The 25,173-nt window shown below is 40.7% G+C and overlaps 2 protein-coding genes and 7 non-coding genes across 12 annotated transcripts; 8 read left to right on the top strand and 1 right to left on the bottom strand.

Moving 5' to 3' along the window:
* Positions 1–42: 42 nt before the first annotated feature.
* Positions 43–9,279, top strand: tmf1 (TATA element modulatory factor 1). 3 transcript variants are annotated; one of them, XM_029503185.1, is made up of 18 exons: positions 43–660; positions 762–1,025; positions 1,146–2,098; positions 2,430–2,533; positions 2,907–3,033; positions 3,193–3,298; positions 3,965–4,107; positions 4,559–4,725; positions 5,184–5,340; positions 5,677–5,769; positions 5,869–6,025; positions 6,158–6,350; positions 7,405–7,474; positions 7,551–7,643; positions 7,783–7,905; positions 8,013–8,171; positions 8,348–8,473; positions 8,586–9,279. In XM_029503185.1, exons 1-18 carry the CDS (start codon positions 525–527, stop codon positions 8,724–8,726), a joined length of 3,312 nt encoding a protein of 1,103 aa, XP_029359045.1. In that variant the 5' UTR covers positions 43–524; the 3' UTR covers positions 8,727–9,279. The 3 variants fall into 3 exon arrangements, with proteins under 3 accessions (XP_029359045.1, XP_029359044.1, XP_029359043.1); XM_029503184.1 differs by having other exon boundaries at positions 1,146–2,137; XM_029503183.1 differs by having other exon boundaries at positions 762–2,122.
* A 344-nt stretch (positions 9,280–9,623) lies between these two features.
* eogt (EGF domain-specific O-linked N-acetylglucosamine (GlcNAc) transferase) lies at positions 9,624–24,850 on the top strand. 2 transcript variants are annotated; one of them, XM_029502125.1, is made up of 16 exons: positions 9,624–9,689; positions 10,878–11,130; positions 11,389–11,489; positions 11,798–11,906; positions 12,044–12,138; positions 12,231–12,335; positions 13,812–13,918; positions 14,236–14,339; positions 14,827–14,919; positions 15,247–15,318; positions 16,018–16,104; positions 22,023–22,091; positions 22,419–22,480; positions 22,657–22,776; positions 23,150–23,252; positions 23,527–24,850. In XM_029502125.1, exons 2-16 carry the CDS (start codon positions 10,927–10,929, stop codon positions 23,671–23,673), a joined length of 1,578 nt encoding a protein of 525 aa, XP_029357985.1. In that variant the 5' UTR covers positions 9,624–9,689; positions 10,878–10,926; the 3' UTR covers positions 23,674–24,850. The 2 variants fall into 2 exon arrangements, with proteins under 2 accessions (XP_029357985.1, XP_029357986.1); XM_029502126.1 differs by lacking the exon at positions 14,827–14,919.
* trnae-cuc (transfer RNA glutamic acid (anticodon CUC)) lies at positions 12,808–12,879 on the bottom strand. The gene has a single exon. It is a non-coding gene; the product is annotated as a tRNA-Glu (tRNA).
* trnar-acg (transfer RNA arginine (anticodon ACG)) lies at positions 13,448–13,520 on the top strand. Its single transcript has one exon. It is a non-coding gene; the product is annotated as a tRNA-Arg (tRNA).
* On the top strand, positions 16,900–16,971 carry trnae-cuc (transfer RNA glutamic acid (anticodon CUC)). The gene has a single exon. It is a non-coding gene; the product is annotated as a tRNA-Glu (tRNA).
* On the top strand, positions 17,684–17,755 carry trnae-cuc (transfer RNA glutamic acid (anticodon CUC)). Its single transcript has one exon. It is a non-coding gene; the product is annotated as a tRNA-Glu (tRNA).
* trnae-cuc (transfer RNA glutamic acid (anticodon CUC)) lies at positions 18,468–18,539 on the top strand. Its single transcript has one exon. It is a non-coding gene; the product is annotated as a tRNA-Glu (tRNA).
* Positions 19,035–19,106, top strand: trnae-cuc (transfer RNA glutamic acid (anticodon CUC)). Its single transcript has one exon. It is a non-coding gene; the product is annotated as a tRNA-Glu (tRNA).
* On the top strand, positions 19,602–19,673 carry trnae-cuc (transfer RNA glutamic acid (anticodon CUC)). Its single transcript has one exon. It is a non-coding gene; the product is annotated as a tRNA-Glu (tRNA).
* Positions 24,851–25,173: the final 323 nt, after the last annotated feature.

The following is a 25,173-nucleotide window of genomic DNA, read 5'->3' as shown; positions in this document are numbered from 1 at the left end:
CAGACCCGGATCATGACGTCATGTTGCTACGTGGAAAGGAAGTAGCGAGCAGGCTAATGCTAACTGAGCTACAAGTTGAGAGCGACCAAAACAAACGATGATGGCAGAGCGACTCAGCCGAAAAAAGCTGGGAATGGGTTCACTTTGGTGGTAGTCGTTCAGTTCCTGATGCGGACTTGGCGATGCGCGTGTTTCTACATAATACGATGGTGTGATTTTTATGTGCCGAAGGGTTTTGCGAGCTGTTAACTGTGTGTTAACTGTGTGTAACCCTGGACGCCAACGTTATGGTTTGGCTAGTTTATAGCTTCACTAACTAGCTAGTTGGTAGATAGCTGTCAACAGAGCTTTTGTGAGGGAAAAAATTGACAGATTATTGTATTATTGTTCACGCCAGGTTATAGCTGACGGTGATGCAGATACGGCTAAAGTGACTGTGTTCAGTGTGGCGAAGCTAGTTTTCCCCGGAAGAGCCGTGTAACATTTTGTGTAGTTGGTGGTCGATAGCTAACTTATTAGTTACAATGAGTTGGTTCAACGCATCTCACCTGTCCAGCTTCGCTAAACAAGCACTAACTACGGCGCAGAAGTCAATCGACCGTGTCCTGGACATCAAAGAAGAGGACCAATGGGCTGACACAACTGTAATGCCCTACGATGGTAAGTGACTGTACCATTAACGCCGAGTGTTTGTTATTAGCTCATTTTGGACCATTGCTACCACCACCTCATAGATTAAAACTGAAGTCTGTGTTTGTCAGATGTTACCTTGCCTGGAAAGCTATCATTGAGTGGAGGATGGGGGATGACGCAGTGGGAAGCACCCCCCGAGGAAAAGAGCATCACTCCTCCACCTTCCTCTGAAGCCATTACTACTCCTGTAACCCGCACAGTTGTAGATGAATCCGAAAACTTTTTCAGTGCCTTCCTGTCACCTGTAGATGTACAAGGTGTCACCCAAAGCCAAGTAGTGTCTGTACCCCCAACTAAGTCCCAGAGGCGGCCCCAAGAGAAGGAAAAGACAAGCAAAGAGGCTGGGATCCTAAAAGATGTGGAGACTCAAAAGCCAGTATCTGATGATAAGAGTCATGAGGATCCACCAGTTGCTGAGAACCGACCAGTAGAGTCTGAGTCTCCACCAGCAGCACCTTATCAAGACACTATCCTCCTGCAGCCTGTTTCTCCTGTCTCTGCTTCCAGTCATCTCCCTAGTAACCCTGACGGCATAAAGACAAACGTTGGCTCTACAGGTAATCTGGACTCAAAAACAGAGCAGTCACACACACTGTCTGAACATCAGGTTGAGCAGGACACTACTGACTCCTCCAAACGTCCTACTGTCACTTCTGAGCCAAAGACCTCCACCACTTCTGATCCCTCACCCTCCTCATCCTCTAAAGAAGTACTACTAGAACATAAAGACTCAAAGGTGGAGGACCGTCAAAACGATACCCCCTCCCCTCCAGTGAGCGCTTTCTCCTCAGGAACCTCTACCACCAGTGACATTGAAGTTCTCGACCATGAGAGCGTTTTGAGTGAGAGCTCAGCCAGCTCAAGACAAGAAACAGGTGAGGGTAAAGCTAGCCTTCACTTAATGCAGGGCTCTTTCCAGCTTCTCACTGCCTCCACCTGTGGAGATTTCCCCCGACTGGAGGACTACCCCAAACTCACAGAGAGCTGTGGCTCCTCCTCAGATGCATTTGAGCGCATCGATTCATTCAGTGTTCAGTCGTTGGATAGCCGGAGTGTCAGTGAGGTTAACTCAGATGATGAGATCCCTGGCAGTCGGACACTAGCTTCTGTCACTGCTGGTCCTACTCCTATAACAGTGTCATCGGCTGTATGTCAGAAAGAGGAAGATGGGGTGCCGGATAAGGTAGGAGAGGATGAAGAAGAGGGATTCACTGAAACAATGAAGGAGCAGTCACTGGACGAGATGGAGGAGAGTGGACGGAGTGCAACGCCTGTGAATAGTGAGCAGCCTGAGGAGCTGACAGAACAGGAATCTGAGGCTAATGTTACATTGTCAGATCCCTCCCCTAATACTGAAGAACGCATGATTCCTCCAATCACAGAGGAGATGAGAAGTGTCTCAACAGTTCAGATATTAGAGCTTCAAAAGGTAACAATTTGCATTGTACTCCTGTATAACTGGTAATATCAGTTGTATGTCAGTTTTATCAAGCATATATTGTTCAGAGGCTGTATTTTTTGCATGGGTGTGAGTTGGACAAAAGGATATGATATTTTGCAGAATCATACATATATGTATGTGTGTGTGTGTGTGTGTGTGTGTGTGTGAGTGAATAAGACACACACAGTATATTCAAACACAACCACACTGCTTTCCTTGCTAGCAAGTGTTAACTTTCAATCTTTTCTTTCCAACTGTTGTTGTAAATGGTAACAATACTGTTGGCATGCTGTAGGTAATTAATGAGCTGTCAGGTCGCCTTGAGAAGAGAGAGTCTCAGCTGTTAGCAGTCAGCAAAGACAAGGCCAGGCTGGAGGAAGAGTGTGACAATCTGAAAGAGTGAGTATTTGGCACACACGTGTCACTAAGTCACTGTGAGTGATTTTGATAAGGAAATTCTTTTTATGAAGAGACCAATTGTCTTGCTAGAATGATTTTTTTTTTTTTCTGAAAATTACTATTGTAATTGTAAACACAAAAAACTGCTTACCTTCTTTACAGCAAAAATAGTCATATGAATTATATGTATGTAATTATTAAATGTAGACTATAGAAATGCTCCTGGTAAAATGTTAGGAAATGTCTTCTTTCAGTAACTCTGCCTCACTAAATGCTTAATACTGAAAATTGAGCAGATTGTCTTCCTTATGAGGCTAGATTTGCTAGATTTTGACCACTTGGTCTTTGACTAATTAGTCTGTTCATCCCCCAGTGAAGTGATTAGCCTGAAGGAGGAAACCTCCACTGTTCAGTCCCTAAAAGATGAGTTCACCCAGCGCATTGCAGATTCTGAGAGAAAGGCTCAATTGGCCTGCAAGGAGAGGGATATAGCCAAGAAGGTAACTTTGTTATTCATGAGGCTGTATATTTTCCAGCTCAAATAAGTTACTTAACAGAAGTTCTCTAAGTGATACAAAAACAGTTTTAGATTAATGTCTACATCATATTTTAATATTCAAATCCAAAGTTTATGCATCAAAGATATTTTGCTATTACAGGAGATAAAGGGCTTGCGAGAAGAGCTCTCTACAAGACTGAACTCCAGTGATACAATGGAGATAATTAAAGAAAAGGAGGAGCAGATCCGAGGTCTACTGGAAGAGGGTAAGGCAAATACAGGGAAAGCTATTATTCAGCAGCTTAACCAATCTTTGGGCAATATATAGTAAAAATGTATATGTGAACATAAAGCTACTTGTTGAGGCAGTTTTGAATAATACAGTTATTATACACTATTTTCACAAAAAGTTGCTAATGTAACTCAAGGTATGAAATAAGGACGGGTTTGATGCTGGTCATGACTCAAAACTAGAAATGAAATTTCGATGTGAATATATACCCGTTGAGAGGTAAACTAAGGTGCTAGCATCAGCTATCATTTTTTTGTCACCTAATTAACAGGGTTTGAAGATTTGCAATTTGACATTATACAAAGAAAACGTTTTACAGTATGACAACACACATCATTTTACTATTGGTGTTTGTATGTAATGTATATATGGTCTTGTGTGTATTAATGGGTGTATGTGTTTAAATGTGTGCTCCTTTTTTTAAATATTGCTTGGAGAGCACCCCCAGTTTTGCTGTATCATTGCTTGTGGTGACAGTAAAGTTATGTTATCTGTAACCAAACCTTAAAAGACTTGTTTGTAAGATTTTGAATAATGAAGGGAATGTGGGAATGAGGGGAAACAATATAATTTCAAAGTTACAGCAAATCATTAATTGGGACTCAAGTTATTGTTTGTTTGTTTTTTTTTAAACTTTCAGGTGAAAAACTGTCCAAGCAGCAGCTGCAGCACAGCAACATCATCAAGAAGCTTCGTGTGAAGGAGAAGGAGAGCGACTCAAAGATCATTAAGCAGCAAAAGAAAATGAAAGAGTTTGAGGAAGAGCTCAAGCACCTGCAGCAGGTCAGAATCCAGTCCAGTTTTATCCTCCATTTCTGCCACTAATGGCTATTTGAAAGATGATGATAGGCTTATGACTTTAATGTAACTGGTGTAGCAGGCTGTGTCACACTTATTTTTTGTGTATCACATTATTTGTAAAACAAAAAAATAACACAATGACATATCTTAATTATACTCAGTTTGTCAGCAAAGACATAATACATGTAATGACACACAGGGCCTTTAAATATTGTATATTTGTACATTTATGATTTGTTTATCTCTGCTCATTACTGAGTTCTCTGTGTTTTGTTTGTTATGAACCAGTTCAAAACATAATTTTTCCTCTAGGTGCTCTAGGTGGTGTTCCTTAATTTTTGATGTGATTACAAAAAGGATTAGTTATAAGTGATTGCAATTTATGTGATTATTTATGTATGTATGTCCATTTAAAAAAAAAAAATGTTATAAGGTCTTAGATGGGAAAGAGGAGGTGGAGAAACAACACAGGGAAAACATCAAGAAGCTGAACGTTGTGGTGGAACGGCAGGAGAAAGAGCTGAGTCGGCTACAGTCAGATTCTGAGGAACTGCTGGAGAAAAACAGAAGCCTACAGGCTGCTCTGGACAACTCCTATAAGTAAACACTGCCACACCTTATTAATATTGAATACTGAGACCAGAGCTCTTATTGTAAATATATTTCCTCACATTTTTTTCTTCAGTGGTTGAGGAAACAATACAGTATTTCCAATGTAACATGTTCATTGTGTGGCACTTCACTTTGTTGGTCTTGAAAGTAAGCAATGAACCTGAAGTAAAAGCCTTGACATCCGTGTTTATATTTGTGGTTTTTAAATCTACATTGGGTGTAGTCTAAGAATTTTCAACATTGTTAAAGGGACAGATAGCTGTCAAATAAATAAACAATCTCTTAAGTAGTGTTTTTATGAATACTCGTAGTAATACCCATTGTTATAAATTCCGTATGCTACATTACAGAATGCTATGTAAAGAGTACCTCACTGTTCCTATACTCAATGACTACATCGTAATGTGGTCATGATGTTAATGGTCTTCTTCAACATCTGTTGCCAGGGAGTTGGCAGAACTCCATAAAGCGAATGCCAGCAGAGCCAGTGAAGCTGAAGAAGTAGCTCTGAGCAGAGAAACGCAAGCCAAGGAACTGCTGAGTCTGGCTCTGGAGAAAGCCCAAGAGGAGGCCAGGATGCAGCAGGAGGCCCTGGCCAACCAGGTAATACAGCTCATTCTGTGTAGGAACACTTGGCAGAGTTTTACATCTGGAAGAGACCAGGAGCCAAAAGCTTAGTCAGAACGTTACCTTGACAACACAGCTGCTCCTACGTCAGATTAAGAGTTAGTTTGCTGTATGTGTGGCGTGTCGGGGACAAACTTGTGTAGTGTGTACAGTAGGCTTTGAATTAGGTTCAGTAAATCATGAGTTAGTAGAACAGGTATAATTTGTAACTCATCTTTGCCAGAAGTTACTGCAGCCTGGGAATTCCATTAGCTGATGTTGATTGATTCTTTCATTGCTCCATTGCAAGACTCTTTCTAATGTTGTGTGCAGGTGGCTGACCTACGACTGGCTCTCCAGAGGGCTGAGCAACAGCAGGCAAGAAAAGAAGATTATTTGAGGGAGGAAATTAGTGAGCTTCAACAGGTAGCATCATATGCTTGATGAGATGTCCAGCTGAGAAAGCTAGTTGTGACAAGGTGTGATGTGTTGTTGGCATATGCCTGCACTTGTCCTCTTCTACAGAGGCTCCAGGAAGCAGAGAACAGGAACCAGGAGCTCAGTCAGAGTGTTACCTCGGCAACACGGCCGCTTCTACGTCAGATTGAGAACTTGCAGGCATCGTTGGGTGGACAAACTGCATCATGGGAAAAACTGGAGAAGAACATCTCTGATAGGCTCGGTGAGAGGCAGGAGTTTAAGTCTATGTGAAAAATAATCACCATCACTGAAACTGTACAAGAAAAAAGGAAAGAAAAATAAATATCTTAACCTCTTTTTACTTGTTTTGTGAATTACCTTTACTTTTCAACAGCTGACGCACAGGCACAACTGGCTGTTGCTGTGGAGAAGGAACGTTCAGCAGTGGAGGAACTGCTATCCATCAAATCCCAGCTGGCTTCCCTGGAGTCCCAGAATACCTTGCTCCGCCAGGAGAAAGCCCGCCATCTGGCACAACTGGAGACTGAGAAGAACAAGAGAGAGAAACTAGAGGACGACAGCAGCAGGTAATAATTTACAACTTAAAACTGGATTGTGTATAAAATACAGGTTAACAAAGGGATTGATTTCATTTTTCCATTTAGTTTAGTTTTTTTTTTTTTTTTTTGTTTGTTTGTTTGTTTGTTTTTGGTTTATAGTCATTGTGTATGATGTTTGGTGGCGTGAGCACATGGGTAATAAATGTATAATAAATATATCTCAAACTTGCATAAGAGATGCATTAACTAGCCAATTTCCCTGACTGGTGATTGAATTTAGACCACATTTTTCGGAGTGTCGATTCTTAACCATAACACCAGGAGGAAGGAGAGGGATGCTGTATGACAAAAAAAATGGGCTCCTTTTCCTTCTCAGATTTTTCCTAAAACCTCAGTGATTTGATCATAGCTGTCTCTGCTCTGCCAAATGGTCAAGGCCAGAAATATGTGGGCTGTGGGCTCCCACCCTCGTGAATGCATTATTGCAGAAACTGAAATTTCCTTAAATTTGGCACAACTATTGATTCAAGTTCCCACTGATTAGATTTTGGTCGTCAAAAGTCAAGGCCACAAAGATTTTGTGACGTTTTACAAAACAGTTTGTGTACTGATTTTTATCTGGTAAATACATTTTAAGGGGAAGTATTAAATCAGACTTGTAATTCAAATAATATAGCATTAGACACATAAAAAAAAATTCTGAGAGGATTTTTCACACCTTGGAAGTTGTCATGTAGGCACATCTCCTCTACATATGCTAATATGGCCTGGGGATTGTTTAATGTTTGAGTCAATTTGTGAGTCAGTATTAGGCAGGAGGTCGGAACATCCCCGCCACCTTCCCACCAGCTCCACACATCTTCCTGCACTTGGGTGTATGGAACAGGGCTACGTTTCTTTCATGAAAGGGCCAATGGAGCAATGGATAACACGTCTGACTGTAACATGGCAGGAAATAGAATTTATTAAATACAATTATTCAAGCTAATGATGCATCACTCTTATAGAACCATCCATCCTTAACATTGGAGACGCTCTAAATGTCTCTATATTTCACACTATGCTTTTTATGTCAATGAAGGGAGCATATTGAATTGGAAAATCTGCGAGGAGAACACAGTCGAATGCTGGAAGAGGCCAAGAAGGAAAAGGTACCACAGTGCTCTTTCCTCTTATTTCCTCCACAAAACAGCTAGTTAATGTGCATATTTTTGCTTTTTCTTCCAGCTGCTGCTGTCCAATCAGCTGGAAATGGAGAAGATGAAGGTGGAGCAGGAGAAGAAGAAATGCTACCTAGCACAAGAGGCACTCAAGGAGAAGGTTTTCGGAGGATTTTGGAAATTATTATTAATTGTCAACTCTTAACTTAAGTATATTTAACGTAATCAGCATTTTCCATTAAAAGAGGGACTGTATTTGAATTTAGTTGTCTAAAGGTTTTGAAATAATTTCCTATCAGGAGCGGAAGGCTATCACTCACTCTGTTGGCGAGCACGCAGCATCTTCTACACCTTCGCTGTCCCGCTCCAGCTCCATCAGTGGGCCAGACAATGCTGGTCTCCAAACCCCTGTTCTTTCCCAGGTACACATGAGGAAAAGGATAAAAAAATCTAGAGATGAATTTTAGGTTGTACACGTTTGAACTTATGTAGTTTCTTTGGGTTTAGTCTTTGTTTTACTCTTCCCCAGGAGGACTCTTTAGATCACTCTTTAGGCACCATGACCATGTCAATTTCAATGAGCGGAACCAATCTGTATGAGGCTGCAAGGCTGTCTGGAGGATCCAGCATTTTCGAGAACCTCCAGTCTCAGCTGAAACTGAGAGAAGGAGAGATTTCACAGCTACAGGTAGCAATTCAGTCACATAACATTTCTGAAAACTCATTCTGAATAAAAGGGTGAATTTAAACTGAAAAACATCCATGGCAAAAGTAACATTTTAGTGAGGAAAAAATTTGTAAATATAGGTACTTGTGTGTAGCAGTAGTGTTATTACCCTTTTTTTTTTCCTTCTGCTGTTGCAGCTTGAAATATCTAGTCTAGAGAGGAGTCGCTCTGTGATGGCAGAAGAACTGGTTCGACTGACTAATCAAAATGATGAGATGGAGGACAAGGTGAAGGAGATCCCCAAGTTAAAAATTCAGCTCAAGGTGAGAGCTATAAATCCTGGCTATAGTCAGAAAAGTGTTTTTGTTCCTTGAAACTCTTTAGAAATACAGTATCAGGAGAAGATCTTCTTATTTGTGTGACTGTCCACACCAGGATCTGGAGCAGAGACACAATACCATCCTGCAGATGTACGGAGAAAAGGCTGAAGAGGCGGAGGAGCTGAGATTAGACCTTGAAGATGTAAAAAATATGTACAAAACTCAGATTGATGAACTGTTGCAGAATCAGAAATGAACTCTTTTCTGCACTTTGCTAGTTCTGGGAAACTCAAAAGCAAATCAGTCTGCCATCTTAGCTACAAATTAATTCACATAAAACGACAGGACATTAAATTTAAGTTTAAACACTTCAATAGAAAATGCATCTTTCTTTATATACTATTTTATTTTAATTAATTATATTCTATCTAAGTGGCAAATTGGTGTCATGCATAACATGCAACACATTGTTACAGAATCAGTATGAAGGACATCCAGTTTGTGATTCAGGTGTTTTTGGACATTTGTGCAAACCTTGATTGAACCTTGGACATAGTATTGTATAGCCAGTTTCTAAATGTAGGAGACAGTGAAAGTTTTTTGCACTATACAAAGTCATCCATGTTTATTCCTTGAGACATAATCAGAATGATTTAGGAAATGTATAAAAACCTGTACAGAGAAATATATGTACTCCTCCCTCCTTACAAATCACAAAATGTGGTGTAGACCCGAGAGTAGTATATGATCAGAATCCTAGGAATGGGACTTTAAATTATATAAATATGTAAATGAATAAAATATTTGGGTGGTGAAAAATTGTGTTCTTATTTTGTGTTAAACTCCACATTGAATGTCCACATTTCACATCCCATGCATCTGTCCAAATTCACTTTATTTCACCAACAGCCAACCGTAAGTATAAAAACGTGATATATATTATAATCAAATCGACATTTTATTTGAAAATTTGATATTTCAACATCGTATTTGAAATGAATGTTTCTTTGAAGAGAGACATTTAACATAAAAGTGAAGTGCTGACCTCTTATTCTCTAAATGAGTGAGTGGATTATGCCGCTGTGAGCTGACGGAGCGGTCCACAGCGCCGCCCCGTGGCTGTCTGCGCAGGAGCAGCCGGTGTAAGGTTTCCGGTGTTATGGCGACCGGCCGGTAACATCACGACTTCAGTCTGAGGAGAGACAGGCTGCGCGTACAGGTAACCCGTCTCTCACACGAACTCTTCCCTATCTTGTACGTGCAGAATTTATTTAGTTTACTTTGTGGTCCGGAAAACATTATTTACAGGTTTCTGCCCAGTTGTTTGGAGCCACATCGATACATCTTAAATTATTGTTCAGGGTCTTTTCTTTGTCAAGAACTAACGCTACATGTTAGCCAAACCTTCAACATGTCACACATTAGCCACCTATAGTGTCTTTTCATTTATTAATACTTCCCTCCGCTAACAAAAGGTAAGTTATGCCTCTGTGTCTCAGCATCTCCTCGGCCTCGGCATCAGTCTCAGGTCCGGTCACTGAGTTTGAGCCCGGTCTCAGCCTTACTGTGACCTGAAACTAATGGACGAAGAGCTCTCTTAAAGTTTGCTGGTCACACCGCAGCCACGGCGATTAGCGGGCTAAAGTAAAGTTAACGTTTTTCACTAGCCACCAAATATATTGGATTAACCTGAACAACACAAGCAAACTTAAACCTGTTCCAGCACCTCTGTGACGCTCTAGCCCGGCTTCAGTCCTCTGAGTTTTTCCTATCAGATTCCGCTTCTTTAAGTGCAGCACTGAAGTTTATATCTCAGTAACGAAGTCTAATTTCCCTGCTACTCCACCACAACGGGGTTTTAGTTAATCCCAGCAGAATGTGTAATTGTCAATGAATTGTCCATTGTTTCTCTGCCACATCCAGCACATTCAGTCTCAGCTCCTCCGCCTGATGTTAAATTATTTGGGAGTTATTTTTTTTTTACTGCATATTGTGGTTACAGGATCATCAGATATCACGCTCTTCATTGATTATTGACCTTAAGAGTGACAAATATCTTCAGCCTGTATACCCACATTCATATTTTAACAAATAGCTTGGTTCATGGAAGTGTTACTGCTGTATAAAAAATTTTTTGGCCACGTCCATAAGTCCCCCTTTTTTCACCTGCCTAGACTTTTATGTGCCACTCCAGTTTCAGTTATGACTGCTCAGACAACAGTCGGAAAAAGGTCAGTAATGCTTCCTGCAACAGGACCTTTCCTTATGTGGAGCTGAGATCCGCCTGGAGCTATGTTCCCACACACTCGCTTGTGCTCACATGCTTGTATACTGCGGTGTTAGGTTTTCAGCCAAGATTGAAGTGTACAAGTCTGAGTCTGTGCATCTGTCTCTCCCCCTTTTACAGAGGGCTGTGAAGTGAGGCAGCTATCTCACATGCCTGTGTAATTCTGACTATGCTGCTCTTGATTGTGCTGGGCATAGTTTTTTCTTCTGCTGTGGTCACCACTGAGAAGGCTTCAAAAACTAACCACAACTCATCAGCACTGCTCCTCAACTACAGCAGGATCTCCCTGCCGCTGGAGCACGTACCCTACTTCCTCTACAACAACAAGAGAGTTGCCAAGCAATGCCGTCTGGACCCACTCTGCCCTTTTAAAGTAAGATATGCTTTCTGTCAGTTTTTCACTTTTCAACTCTTTTTTTCATATTAGAATGGCAGAACATTTGCTTGTTCGTTTGAGTTTTTCTGTGCTGTGAGGGAAAGGTCAAACGTGGCCCATTGATAATTTTCCTTCAAGGGTTTTAAGGTTTCTTTTATTATTGTGATTTTGTCATATGACTATATAAAGCTTTTTGGTTGCTCTGTCTCCCTCTCCCTTTCACACACACATTTGCACGCTTATTTTTTACAACAGGGTGCACTGCTGGATTCCTTTGCCTGTTGGGGGTATGAGAAGAACTGTGATCCAGGAAGGCGCTTTGGCTATCCAGTGTGTACCAAAGCTGACTCTGGATGGTACGCTGCTCTTCATGTCACATTCTAAGATGCTTTATGTTTTCATTTTTTTTCTTTAAAGTAATATAATGCAATGCTGTTAACATGATTAACTTTCCACTTTCTCGCTGCAGCCATCCATGATGTGTCAGATACTTAGTAATCTTAAGTGTCATTAATAATAGTGCTCTCTTATTCATGGGTATTAAATTTACTGTATGGTCATGTTCTTATTGTCTTTTCAATGTAAAAGTATGCCACATGTGCCATTCATGAACCATTTTGATTTTAGCTTTGCTGACTTCCTGAATAAATGTCTGTTCCATTAGGACTCATTCACTGGAGGCAGCCAAGGAGCTTTTTTGGAAGCAGGCTGATTTTGGCTATGTCAAAGAACGTCTCTCTGAGCTCAAAACATTCTGTAAGGCCAGCAAGCCAGTAAGTCTGCTTATTTCCTTAGTTCCCACAGGCTAAAGGAAAAAAAACATCAGGTAGAGGAAGAGACCGTGTGAAGCAATCAAATGCATTTCTATAATTTATACACTGTATATTTCAAATGTTTTTATATTTTACAGGGAGATTCATCACTAAAATGCACTAGACACACTAGATTTTGTAAGGCAACTAATCTTTATCTTGACTTGCGAGAGCCACGTAGAAGTCACGAGAGGTAAGCATAATTAAAAGTGATTAATCATAAAACAGCATTAAGATGATATTAATGTGAAACTGCTTTGAAACCCATCACTTTTTCCTCTGCAGATACAAGGAGGACTTCATTTCGGAAGGACAGATTGGCGGTCATTGCAGACTGAACAAGCGAGCACTTGCTGCCGAGGGACAGCACAAAAGCCCCTTGCAATCTTGGTGAGGCAAGACACAGACATTCACACACCCAATTAAAAAGCTTTAGCCAAAAAAATGACATGATATCACTGAAATGCCCTGTTCAGTTATAGCTTGGCCTCTGTGTTGTCCTTAGGATCAAAAATGAACTGGCCACAAGGAGGTGCTGTCTAAAAATTAGTGATGCCTACTATTTTAAATTGGGTACTTTGCTAAATCTGTGATGAATAATAGTTTGTTTCTTTTTTTTAGTGGCAATTGGTCATTTTTGACTGAGGACAAGGGCAGAATGCAGAATGTGAAAACATCATGAGGGTTAATCATGCAGCTTCAGAAGATCTCAATATATCACTTCACATGTACCTAAAAAGTGTGTCTGCATGTGTGTTTATAGTGACTACTCAAGGGTGGATCTCAGCCACTTAACAAGAAAGGAACCTAATATTTAGTTTTTTGTCTGCTGACCTGTTGGGTCCAGCAAGCAGAAAAGATATTCCCTGACCGGGAATCGAACCCGGGCCGCGGCGGTGAGAGCGCCGAATCCTAACCACTAGACCACCAGGGACTTAGCACTAGCATAGCTAATGCAGCAATAGATCGGTTAGCCTTCATGTACTTTTATGGGTTGGTGTTAGTAAATTTGCCACAGAGTACATACAACTATCTCACTGTTTGTTATATTCTTATGCAGTGATGTGAAAAAGTGAGAAACTGTAACTACATAGTTATAGTAGGGAACAAGTAGGGAATACACTGAATCCTAACCACTAGACCGCTAGGGAGCAAGCAAGTCTCAGCTCGAAGAGTGTTTTCACTGTATGATTGGGTTGTAAATTGCCTGTTATGGGTTTGGACTGAATAATCTGCATGTATATCCCTCTGTGTTACCAGATTTTGTGGTTGAAGAGAGATAGGCAAATGCAGAAACATGTCTGCAAATGGATATATAAGAAAATAGCATACATTGTCTTGAAAAAAAAAAAATCTCAAACATCTCATACACCATATACCTGAAGACAGTGGAAAACCCGAAGCTTCCTCTCAAAGCGGCCGAGGGGGAAGAGCAGATGAGCCCAGCCAGGTATGTCAGGACAATGGTCTTTCTGTTGTATTGAAACAGCACTGCTGTTTGTGGGCCAGTGGCGCAATGGATAACGCGTCTGACTACGGATCAGAAGATTCTAGGTTCGACTCCTGGCTGGCTCGTCATTCTTTTTTTTTTTTTCTCCATAACTTGTAGAAACGAAGTGTCACAGTCTATGTGAAATGGTGCACCTAATGTAGAGGTCTCCTATTTTATTACTTATTGTAAATATCGGATATGTTCTATTTACTGCTTAAAATTTGGAACGGCATTGCATAGACAAAACAGTAATTTATTTCTTTGCTTTGTATCTATAATAGTTTGACCTCCATTCACCATTCACGTATATGCCTGGATTAGCCTCCTCTTTGTAAACATTTTAACAAAAAACAACTCTGTTTTGCTTTTTGTAGGTATGCTGAGCTGCAGACATACACAGAGCTGGACTTCAATCCCACAGAGGATGGATATTGTGATATTCTTATTGAAGAACCCACAGTTTTTATGAAACTTGATGCTGGTAGGTAACAAATACTTATTTGCCTCAGTATGAACAGAAGAAATTACTAACACCTTAAATGTCCTAATGGCTGAATATAAATCAATGCATATGCCATATTGTACATGTGTGCATGTTTAATTTGTGTGAGGCTTTATATTGAATAAAAATTATTTTCGTTTTTTTGGCAGTTATTCAATGATTTTTGTCAAAACTGGCTACAAAAGTGCACGCAGTGAAAGATTTGTTCAAGCTATTCTTCATCTTTGAGAGTGTTTACATATCACATTTTTTTTTTTATTTTTTGTGACAAAATTATAACAATTTGTTTCTAATAGGGGTCAACATGTACCACCATTTCTGTGACTTTGTCAACCTCTACATCTCCCAGCACATTAACAACTCCTTCAGCACAGATGTCAAGATTGTCATGTGGGACACGGTGGGTTTTTATTCGCTATTCAAATTTGAGGATAATAAAACACAGGATTTTAACATAAAATCACAAGACTCAAAGTAATTTCAGGACTATAACCTAGTAATAAATAGTATAGTAGTTTGTCTGCAATGTACAACTCACTATGCTTTGTATAATAAGTGTGTGGTATGCATGGCTGATGAAGACATCAATGGGAAACACCAGTAGAAAAACAGAATGGTTTACTGGCAGTCTCATCCGGCCCATTGTTCTTGCTCTGTGAATAGAAGGGAAAGAGAGAAAGAAAAAGGATAGATAAAGCAGTGACCTTTCATCACAAACTACAAACCAAACAATGTCAGGCTGTCAGATCAAAGTGTGAAAACAAATTTTGTACAAACAAAACAACAAACATAGACTGAAAATAGATGCCAGCACTGCTGTAGAATTCAGTTGATGTAACATTTTCAACCTTAAATTAATTTGTGTCCTTACACATCTCTTATCCCAGAGCTTTTATGGATATGGTGATCTGTTCAGTGAAACATGGAAGGCCTTCTCAGACCATGATATCATCCACCTGAAGACATATGACTCAAAAAGAGTAGGTTCAATGTCACCTAATTTGAAATAAGTTGATCTCATCACGTAGCTATTATGGTTTAGAAGTACCAAAAAAAATACCAGTTTTAATGATATTCCATTGAGGTAATGAAGAGCTTTGCTGTTGTTGTTTTTTTTCCTGAGAAAATCCTTTGGGACGTAAGAAATATTATTGTTGGGTGTGTCCACGATGAGCCACAAAGCTCTAAAAATGCAAGCTGTGAAGTTATTTTGAGGGAACAAACAGGAAATTAGAACCTTTTCATGAGTGTGTCATCAATACGTGTACAGCACAGCATTCAAACATTCTTTGCTCATTTGTCCATAGGTGTGTTTCAAAGATGCATTCTTCTCTCTCCTACCAAGAATGAGATATGGCCTCTTTTACAACACACCTCTTGTAAGTTACCCATCATGAATATATTTGTGTGTGTGTGTGTCATGTACATATTTTTGATTTTGAACAGACCCACACTTCCAATAATGCCTTGTTGTGTTTCTATTTTAATTCACATTTTATAATAGATCCATGCACAGTGATTATTTAGTCATAAACATGCAGTTCAGATCAAATATTTATGTGATTTATTCAAAAATTCAGCAGGTGCTTATGTTATTTAAATGATACTTCCAAGGAGATTACTATAAATATGATACCATGTAAATATGAATGTCCTGTAGTTCCTGCCTTGAGGTGTGAAATATTGATTGGCCAGCCTCAAGCTGATGTTTTTGATTTCTGCTACAGTACCTGTCATGTTTATATTCATGTGCTCACATTTAGAACTGCAGTGCAGCAGTATATGTGTCAATTTTCTTCTTTAAGTAATGCATAGGCCCGAATGATATTTATTCCTGATTAGGAAATATGTTTATCAGATTCCCAGTCCAGTGCGCAATTGTGTCCAGATTCGATTTGCATTCAGTTAATCTCAAATCAAAATATATTATTCTAAAAATATGGTTAGTGAGGACACAAAATACTTTTGCTTGTCTAAATACAACCTATAACAATAAAGTGACTATAATGCTATGGTTTAATTCACTGAGCAAAAAAATAATACATGCCTAAAATGGACACTTTGTATGCTGATGGCAGATTTCAGACTGCTACAGTGAAGGGATGTTTAGGGCGTTCTCCCAGCATGTCCTCCATCGGCTAAACATCCTGCAAGCTGGGCCAAAGGTAAGAAGAATCACAGCTTAATTCTCTTTGATAAGGTATTTGCCCATTCAAATCACTGCATTGGAAATACCGTCAGCGGAAAGTGACCTTTGTATGCTCTTTGGCTGATTAAAATGAAATGTTTGAAGATTATGTGATCTCTTATAAAGTAATGACCACATTCATACTGCATCAAACACATTGCTACCAGGAATGTCTCCACTTTTTTCAAGCAATGTATCCTGTTTGTAGCTTTTTTACAAAATAACAGGCCGTCCCTCTATAGTTTCAGTTCTTGGCTAGGATTCGGCGCTCTCACCGTTGTGGCCTGGGTTCAGTTCCCGGTCAGGGAACACCCATTTATTGATTCAGCAATACCTAACCTCGAGCAAAAAGAATTCTATTGATTCTAATTTCTAACCTCAAGCAAACTGTTTTAAGATGAACTTGCAGCAAGAACAACCCCACTTTTCCCACACTAACCTTTGTCTTTACTCCAAAGAAACCAAAACGTTTCCAAGTCAGGAAAGGGGCCCTTTAAAAAGGCTAATGCTAATAAAATGTCACTACCCTCACCTAAACATCTTTAATGATCAATTTCTATTGGTTAGTGATGACGGACCTGTGTCCTGTCTTGCTACACTAGCTAGGCTGCAGTTGGGTTCTTGGCAGTCTAGTGAGTAGGATTGGGCACTCTTAACACGACAGCCTGGGCTTAGTTACAGGTCAGGAAAGGGTCCCTTCAATCCCTACAATCTACAAGAGGCCACCAAGGAGTGACCCATCTCTTGCCACACTAGCGTGGGGGCTTTCAGGTCCCTGGTGGTCTAGTGGCTAGGATTCGGCGCTCTCACCGCCGCGGCCCGGGTTCGATTCCCGGTCAGGGAACACCCATTTATTGATTCAGCAATACCTAAACTCGAGCAAATAGTTTTAAGATGAACTTGCAACAAGAACAGCCCCAATTTTCCCACACTAACCTTTGTCTTTACGCAAAAGAAACCAAAAAGGCTAATGATACTAAAATGTCACTACCCTCACCGAAACATCTTCACCCAATCATCCAATTTCTATTGGTTAGTGAGGACTGACCTGTGTCCTGTCTTGCTACACTAGCTAGGCTGCAGGTCTGGTGAGTTGGATTGGACACTCTTGAAGTGGCAGCCTGGGCTTAGTTTCAGCAATAGATTTCAGCAATACCTAACCTCAAGCAAACTGTTTTAAGATGAACTTGCAGCAAGAACAACCCCACTTTTCCCACACTAACCTTTGTCTTTACTCCAAAGAAACCAAAACGTTTCCAAGTCAGGAAAGGGGCCCTTTAAAAAGGCTAATGCTAATAAAATGTCACTACCCTCACCTAAACATCTTTAATGATCAATTTCTATTGGTTAGTGATGACGGACCTGTGTCCTGTCTTGCTACACTAGCTAGGCTGCAGTTGGGTTCTTGGCAGTCTAGTGAGTAGGATTGGGCACTCTTAACACGACAGCCTGGGCTTAGTTACAGGTCAGGAAAGGGTCCCTTCAATCCCTACAATCTACAAGAGGCCACCAAGGAGTGACCCATCTCTTGCCACACTAGCGCGGGGGCTTTCAGGTCCCTGGTGGTCTAGTGGCTAGGATTCGGCGCTCTCACCGCCGCGGCCCGGGTTCGATTCCCGGTCAGGGAACACCCATTTATTGATTCAGCAATACCTAAACTCGAGCAAATAGTTTTAAGATGAACTTGCAACAAGAACAGCCCCAATTTTCCCACACTAACCTTTGTCTTTACGCAAAAGAAACCAAAAAGGCTAATGATACTAAAATGTCACTACCCTCACCGAAACATCTTCACCCAATCATCCAATTTCTATTGGTTAGTGAGGACTGACCTGTGTCCTGTCTTGCTACACTAGCTAGGCTGCAGGTCTGGTGAGTTGGATTGGACACTCTTGAAGTGGCAGCCTGGGCTTAGTTTCAGCAATAGATTTCAGCAATACCTAACCTCAAGCAAACTGTTTTAAGATGAACTTGCAGCAAGAACAACCCCACTTTTCCCACACTAACCTTTGTCTTTACTCCAAAGAAACCAAAACGTTTCCAAGTCAGGAAAGGGGCCCTTTAAAAAGGCTAATGCTAATAAAATGTCACTACCCTCACCTAAACATCTTTAATGATCAATTTCTATTGGTTAGTGATGACGGACCTGTGTCCTGTCTTGCTACACTAGCTAGGCTGCAGTTGGGTTCTTGGCAGTCTAGTGAGTAGGATTGGGCACTCTTAACACGACAGCCTGGGCTTAGTTACAGGTCAGGAAAGGGTCCCTTCAATCCCTACAATCTACAAGAGGCCACCAAGGAGTGACCCATCTCTTGCCACACTAGCGTGGGGGCTTTCAGGTCCCTGGTGGTCTAGTGGCTAGGATTCGGCGCTCTCACCGCCGGGGCCCGGGTTCGATTCCCGGTCAGGGAACACCCATTTATTGATTCAGCAATACCTAACCTCGAGGAAATAGTTTTAAGATGAACTTGCAACAAGAACAGCCCCAATTTTCCCACACTAACCTTTGTCTTTACGCAAAAGAAACCAAAAAGGCTAATGATACTAAAATGTCACTACCCTCACCGAAACATCTTCACCCAATCATCCAATTTCTATTGGTTAGTGAGGACTGACCTGTGTCCTGTCTTGCTACACTAGCTAGGCTGCAGGTCTGGTGAGTAGGATTGGACACTCTTGAAGTGGCAGCCTGGGCTTAGTTTCAGCAATAGATTTCAGCAATACCTAACCTCAAGCAAACTGTTTTAAGATGAACTTGCAGCAAGAAAAGCCCCACTTTTCCCACACTAACCTTTGTCTTTACTCAAAAGAAACCAAAAAGTTTACAAGTCACGTGTTTGTTACACTCTACAAGCAGCCACCAAGGAGTGACCCATCTCTTGCCACACTAGCATGGGGGCTTTCAGGTCCCTGGTGGTCTAGTGGCTAGGATTCGGCGCTCTCACCGCCGCGGCCCGGGTTCGATTCCCGGTCAGGGAACACCCATTTATTGATTCAGCAATACCTAAACTCGAGCAAATAGTTTTAAGATGAACTTGCAACAAGAACAGCCCCAATTTTCCCACACTAACCTTTGTCTTTACGCAAAAGAAACCAAAAAGGCTAATGATACTAAAATGTCACTACCCTCACCGAAACATCTTCACCCAATCATCCAATTTCTATTGGTTAGTGAGGACTGACCTGTGTCCTGTCTTGCTACACTAGCTAGGCTGCAGGTCTGGTGAGTAGGTTTGGACACTCTTGAAGTGGCAGCCTGGGCTTAGTTTCAGCAATAGATTTCAGCAATACCTAACCTCAAGCAAACTGTTTTAAGATGAACTTGCAGCAAGAAAAGCCCCACTTTTCCCACACTAACCTTTGTCTTTACTCAAAAGAAACCAAAAAGTTTACAAGTCACGTGTTTGTTACACTCTACAAGCAGCCACCAAGGAGTGACCCATCTCTTGCCACACTAGCATGGGGGCTTTCAGGTCCCTGGTGGTCTAGTGGCTAGGATTCGGCGCTCTCACCGCCGCGGCCCGGGTTCGATTCCCGGTCAGGGAACACCCATTTATTGATTCAGCAATACCTAAACTCGAGCAAATAGTTTTAAGATGAACTTGCAACAAGAACAGCCCCAATTTTCCCACACTAACCCTTGTCTTTACGCAAAAGAAACCAAAAAGGCTAATGATACTAAAATGTCACTACCCTCACCGAAACATCTTCACCCAATCATCCAATTTCTATTGGTTAGTGAGGACTGACCTGTGTCCTGTCTTGCTACACTAGCTAGGCTGCAGGTCTGGTGAGTTGGATTGGACACTCTTGAAGTGGCAGCCTGGGCTTAGTTTCAGCAATAGATTTCAGCAATACCTAACCTCAAGCAAACTGTTTTAAGATGAACTTGCAGCAAGAAAAGCCCCACTTTTCCCACACTAACCTTTGTCTTTACTCAAAAGAAGTGAAAAAGTTTACAAGTCAGGAATGGGGCCCTTTAAAAAGGCATTGTAATTTAATGCCCCCTGAGAACTAAGAAGTGGAAGAGAGAAAATTTTAAGAGAAAGAAGGCAACTATTAATATAATGGTTTTCTTCTTACTACTTTTCCTCATATTGTACCTGTTTTCGAGATTATATAAAATGAAATGCACCTGATGTCCCTGGCCTTTTTATTGTGGGGCAACAGCACTAACCACTATGCCACTATGCTTCTTATTTGTATTTAACTCTAGACAATTCTATGAGCTTATTTGAATCCATGAGGAAATATATGTTCTGCTTGAATGCAGTCACTCCAAAATGGCTATATTGCTGCTCCTTGATGTAGTACTTAAAGTTTTCCTCACTTGGATTTTGGTTCAGTTCCTCATAGATTTTTTAAAAATGCATTCTGGTTCCTTATCTTCACATCATATCATATCATACCATATCAGGGCAGTGACTCCTACAATTTCACTAATTGATGGGGTTGACAAGTCCCAGTCGTGTTTGGAAATGATTTATTTGTACTAATTAGATCTAATCATTGTTTGTTACTTATTTGCATCATGAATACTAATGCCACACAAACTCGATGCTGAATGAGAGAGATTTGCTAAGCTAATGAGATATTATAATATTGTAAATCTCTGGCCTCTACGCAATAATTCAGTTTTAAAGACTATGTTTCTAATAATATTCAAAGAAACGGAAAGTAAGAACTATGATTTTCTAAGCCTGTTTTCTGATGTAGGGTTTGCAAATTTTTTTTATTTCTTCTGCTCATCAGACGTTCTTTGCCATTTCAAGCAAAGATGAGATTGTCACTGTAAATTTCAGACTGAATAACAGACTAAACCACACGTCACTACAACCAGATTTTACTGTAGGGGGTCTGCTCCTTATGCTTAACTCAGCGAGAGAGCCTTCTAGTCTCTGGACGCATTCATGAATAAGGCCTGTACTTGCATGCATTTTAAATTCTCACAGCCACGAAACCAGCTCCTTGGGGATTTCCTACATCTATAACTCTTCAATCATCATCACAGGAGTTTTATGAGCCCAGGTTTAAAGTACATGACTGTATCTTTATGACCAGCAAAGCCCAGTAACTTTCTCCATTCCATGGAGCGGCTCATTATGTATTCATAGCCTTCACTTGAAATATGTTAAGAGGCTTTTCAGCAAGACATGGGGCTGTTGGTGATAGCAGACCAGCTGTTGAATGAGAGGTCTTCTCGGCCCTGACCCTCTCCCCAGCTCCTCCTTTCATCCGTAGATTAATGGCACAGCCAGAGACTCACACTACTCACTCTCATCTATTGTGTTCTATTCATCCGCCTCACCTGCCCCTCTCTATCTCCTACTCACCATAATTTGTTCTGGTCTGGCATTGCTCAGAATATCATCATTTTCATTTATTAAATAACTTTTTTAAGTATAAGATGGCAAATTAAATCTGTTCTGAGTACATATGTGTTTACCCCTTACTGAAAGGTTTTGTAGTTGTAGAGGTTGATTCATTTGTTATGTTTCACAGGTTGTAAGTTTCTGTAATTGTTATTATTTTGATATGGTGGTAGTCTTCTTATTAGGTACTCCAATATGTTAAACACGTTGTCTCAAAAAATTCTAAATACTTTTTGAGAACACAAGGTGGCAGTAGAGGAATACAGAAAGCATCTCTGAACTCATCAATATACAGTGTATCAATGCAAATACTGTAAGCTAAGAAGAGCATATTGGAAAAAAAAAACACTTTTATGTAACTTAAGAAATGGATTTTTAACATTACTTGAGCTAATTTAATCTTTTTGTCATTGCTGTATTGAAGAAGAAGCCATAAATTATTCTGAATGAACATCATGTTTTCCCAGACGCCTGTCTTTTCTGTCCTTGGCTGATTGATTATTGGGTGCATTGCTGTTTTCAGGAGGGGCGCATTCGTGTCACCCTGTTGGCACGCAGCACAGAATACAGAAGGATATTAAACCAACTGGAGGTGAGTCCAGCACCATCTCCCCTCACTCCTTGTTTCCATCTCTTGCTTCCTTGAACTTGTTTTTTCTCCACCATCCTAGTCTGTTACCAATATTTCCTTTCTTCTTTGTCTTTCCCTCTTTTTCTTTATTCACTTTATACAACTCTCCCATTCCCTCAACACCTCCTTTCTAACATTGATTTACTGTCCACCTCTGTAAAGTGCCTGTTTAAAATCTTATTTGCTATAAACCGTCTTAGTAAAAAAGGCTATGATTTATATGGTCAATGGCCATATTTGTCTGCTCTCTCAATGATCAGACAACATGTCCCTTTGTTGTTGTTACAGCTTGTAAATGCCCTGAAGACAGTGCCTTTACTGGAGGTCAATGTGGTGGACTACAAATACAAGTGAGTTCTAGAGTGCTCACCACATTACTACAGGAGCTATCCAGTTCTGCTTCACACTGGGGATGTAACAATGTTGTATACTAGTAAAGAAACATGTTTGGCTTTTATAATTGTGTAATCTGACAGTGTTCACAGAATGAAGATGATTGATTTGTGACTCCCTGTCTGCCTTTCAGGGATGTCCCCTTCCTGGAGCAGTTGAGGATTACCCACAACTCTGACATCTTTATAGGGATGCACGGGGCCGGTCTCACACACCTCCTCTTCCTCCCTGACTGGGCTGTCATCTTTGAGCTGTGAGCGACACTTTTTGTCTACCTGTATGTTTATGTGTGTCTGTGTGAGTGACAGAAAGACAAAAAAAAAGAGTGATTGGTTTGGCAGTGTGCTCTGGCCAAACTACCCCTCAGCCACTAGCTGTATGACTGTGAAATACGGTCTAATTAACCAGGCATTCATCACACCTGGCTACCTTGAGTAGCAAATGAATGGAGTGTGTGTGTGTGTGTGGCGGCATGTTTGGCAGAGTATTGTGTGCATTTTGGTGAGACAGCAAGTACCACAGAGTACCAGAGTACAGCAAGAAAGAGAAAGATGGAGAAAGAAAGAATGAAAGCGAGGCAGACCAAGGAGAGCAAGAGATAAAGTGTCTGCATCTGTCCCTCCCAGATATAATTGTCAGGATGAGAGCTGCTATCGAGATTTGGCTCGGCTGCGGGGCATTCGATATGTGACTTGGCAGAAAATGGACAAAGTGCTCCCACAGGACAAGGTAGGGGAAACTCCCGGACCTACCATCGGCTCCCCAGCACCTTGGCTCAAGCTTCCTCTCGTCCATCTCATGGCTACACACACCTAGTGCACTCCCACACACAAATTATGTGCAGTTATAGGCCTAGAGACCGCAGAGCTAATACACAAACTTAATTTCCCACTTATGTTGTCCGGTTTTTAAAGGACAGCTTTATAATGCGAACAAAACACATTTCTACCTTGTCATGAGTTGTCTATTTACTGTGTACACTCTCCCCTAATACTTCCTGCAGGGTCACCATCCCACCCTCGGGGGCCATCCAAAGTTCACTAACTACTCATTCGATGTAGGGGAGTTCATGCGGCTTGTGATGGAGGCAGCCGATTACGTCAAATGCCACCACAAATGGCAGAGCAGAACCCTTCATGATGAACTCTAGATTCTCTGTGAGCGGAGGGGGAAAAACTAACATCTGGCTGCTGAAGAATGTGAAGAACCATTAACACAATACTGCCTTTTGTTATGATCAAGGCTGGTCTTTTTTTTTTTTTTTTTTTTAAATTACCTCAGTTGTCTGTGGTGTGACAGAATAATTTTCACCTCCTGTCTGCTGCTCTGATGAGTCAGGATAAGTGAAAGCAGTATGGCGGACAGCTCGGGTTTGAACAGCTTCCATCAGCTCTATTAGTGTCAGTCAGTTAAAGGACGAGCTGTGTGCTGTCGAAGCACCTGGAGACCAATACGATGTGTCCTATGTTTCTTCATTACCCCCACTGCATCTACTTCATTCCACAGCGACAAAGTTAGCGAATTAAAGCGTCCCTTCACATATGACATCTTGTCGCATTTGATCAGTATCATCTTCATGTGAGCCTCTTCAGAGCTGATGACAATCACTCCAGAGTTTTTTCAAAGCACATCCAGCATTCACCATTCCAATATTATGTGCAGTATTCACAGGCTGGATTTATGTACATTCTGTATTTTCGGAGACAGTATTTGCAGTTAGTTTAACACTGAATTGTGGTTTTTAAGTTTTGCTTACTAAGAGTAAAAACCATAAAAAAAAAACTATAAAAAGAAAGTGAGACACTCCTGCTGCCAACAGGCTTCCGTATCAGTATTGTATGAACGTGCAAGTATTTAAAACATTCAAGTATGGTCTAATGTTTAAACATTTCAACTCTCCATTTGTTTTTCAAAACACTGTGATAGCTTTTTTGTAATCTCAATATCAAAAGTGATTTCTAAATTTCCATTTATTTTACATTTGTCAGTTATTCTGATGTTTAGAGCATCTGTTTGATGCTGATGTCTCTTACTGGAAATTCCTTTGCATTTGTCAAAAGGACGTGCATGATGAGTATGGACAAAGGATGAGGATGCTGCTGCTAGTTGTTCACCTTTCCTAAATGCTGTTTGTTAAAGTTTACGGTCAATTAGTCTGAAAGAGCATGATTTGATTGCAATCTAATACAATGCATTAGAGCATTCTGAGAGATCAAAGGATCATTTTCATGTTACCTTGCTCCTCCACAAGCTCAATGTTTTATTTATTGATGAAACCATGTAGAACTGAGTCAGACTGTTTTGGTCAGGGCTTTGCAGCTCTTGTAGGCTACTTCACATTCAGCTGTAGTAATATTTTGAAATAAATAATTTGAAGAAAAATGCCAAAGCATGTCTTCCTGTGTGAGCTGGCTACATTGGCCATCAGTGATTTAATTCATCTTAATTTAATCCATCATATTTTGAAGTCTGACCTTGGAGGCTAAAAACCAAAGCCTCTGTCTCACAACCTCTTGCTGATTCAAGACAACTCTTTGCTGCGGGCTTCATTATATTTGCAAGTTAGGATCTGAGAAGGAAAACGGCTTTTCTAAAAAGGGCACTGGTTCAGTTTTTACTGTCACCATAATAAATCTGCATGGCCCCAAAC

Source organism: Echeneis naucrates, chromosome 5 (genome assembly GCF_900963305.1).
Source record: "Echeneis naucrates chromosome 5, fEcheNa1.1, whole genome shotgun sequence".
NCBI classification, from domain to species: Eukaryota; Metazoa; Chordata; class Actinopteri; order Carangiformes; family Echeneidae; genus Echeneis; species Echeneis naucrates.
This window is presented reverse-complemented; position numbering and strand designations above follow the sequence as displayed.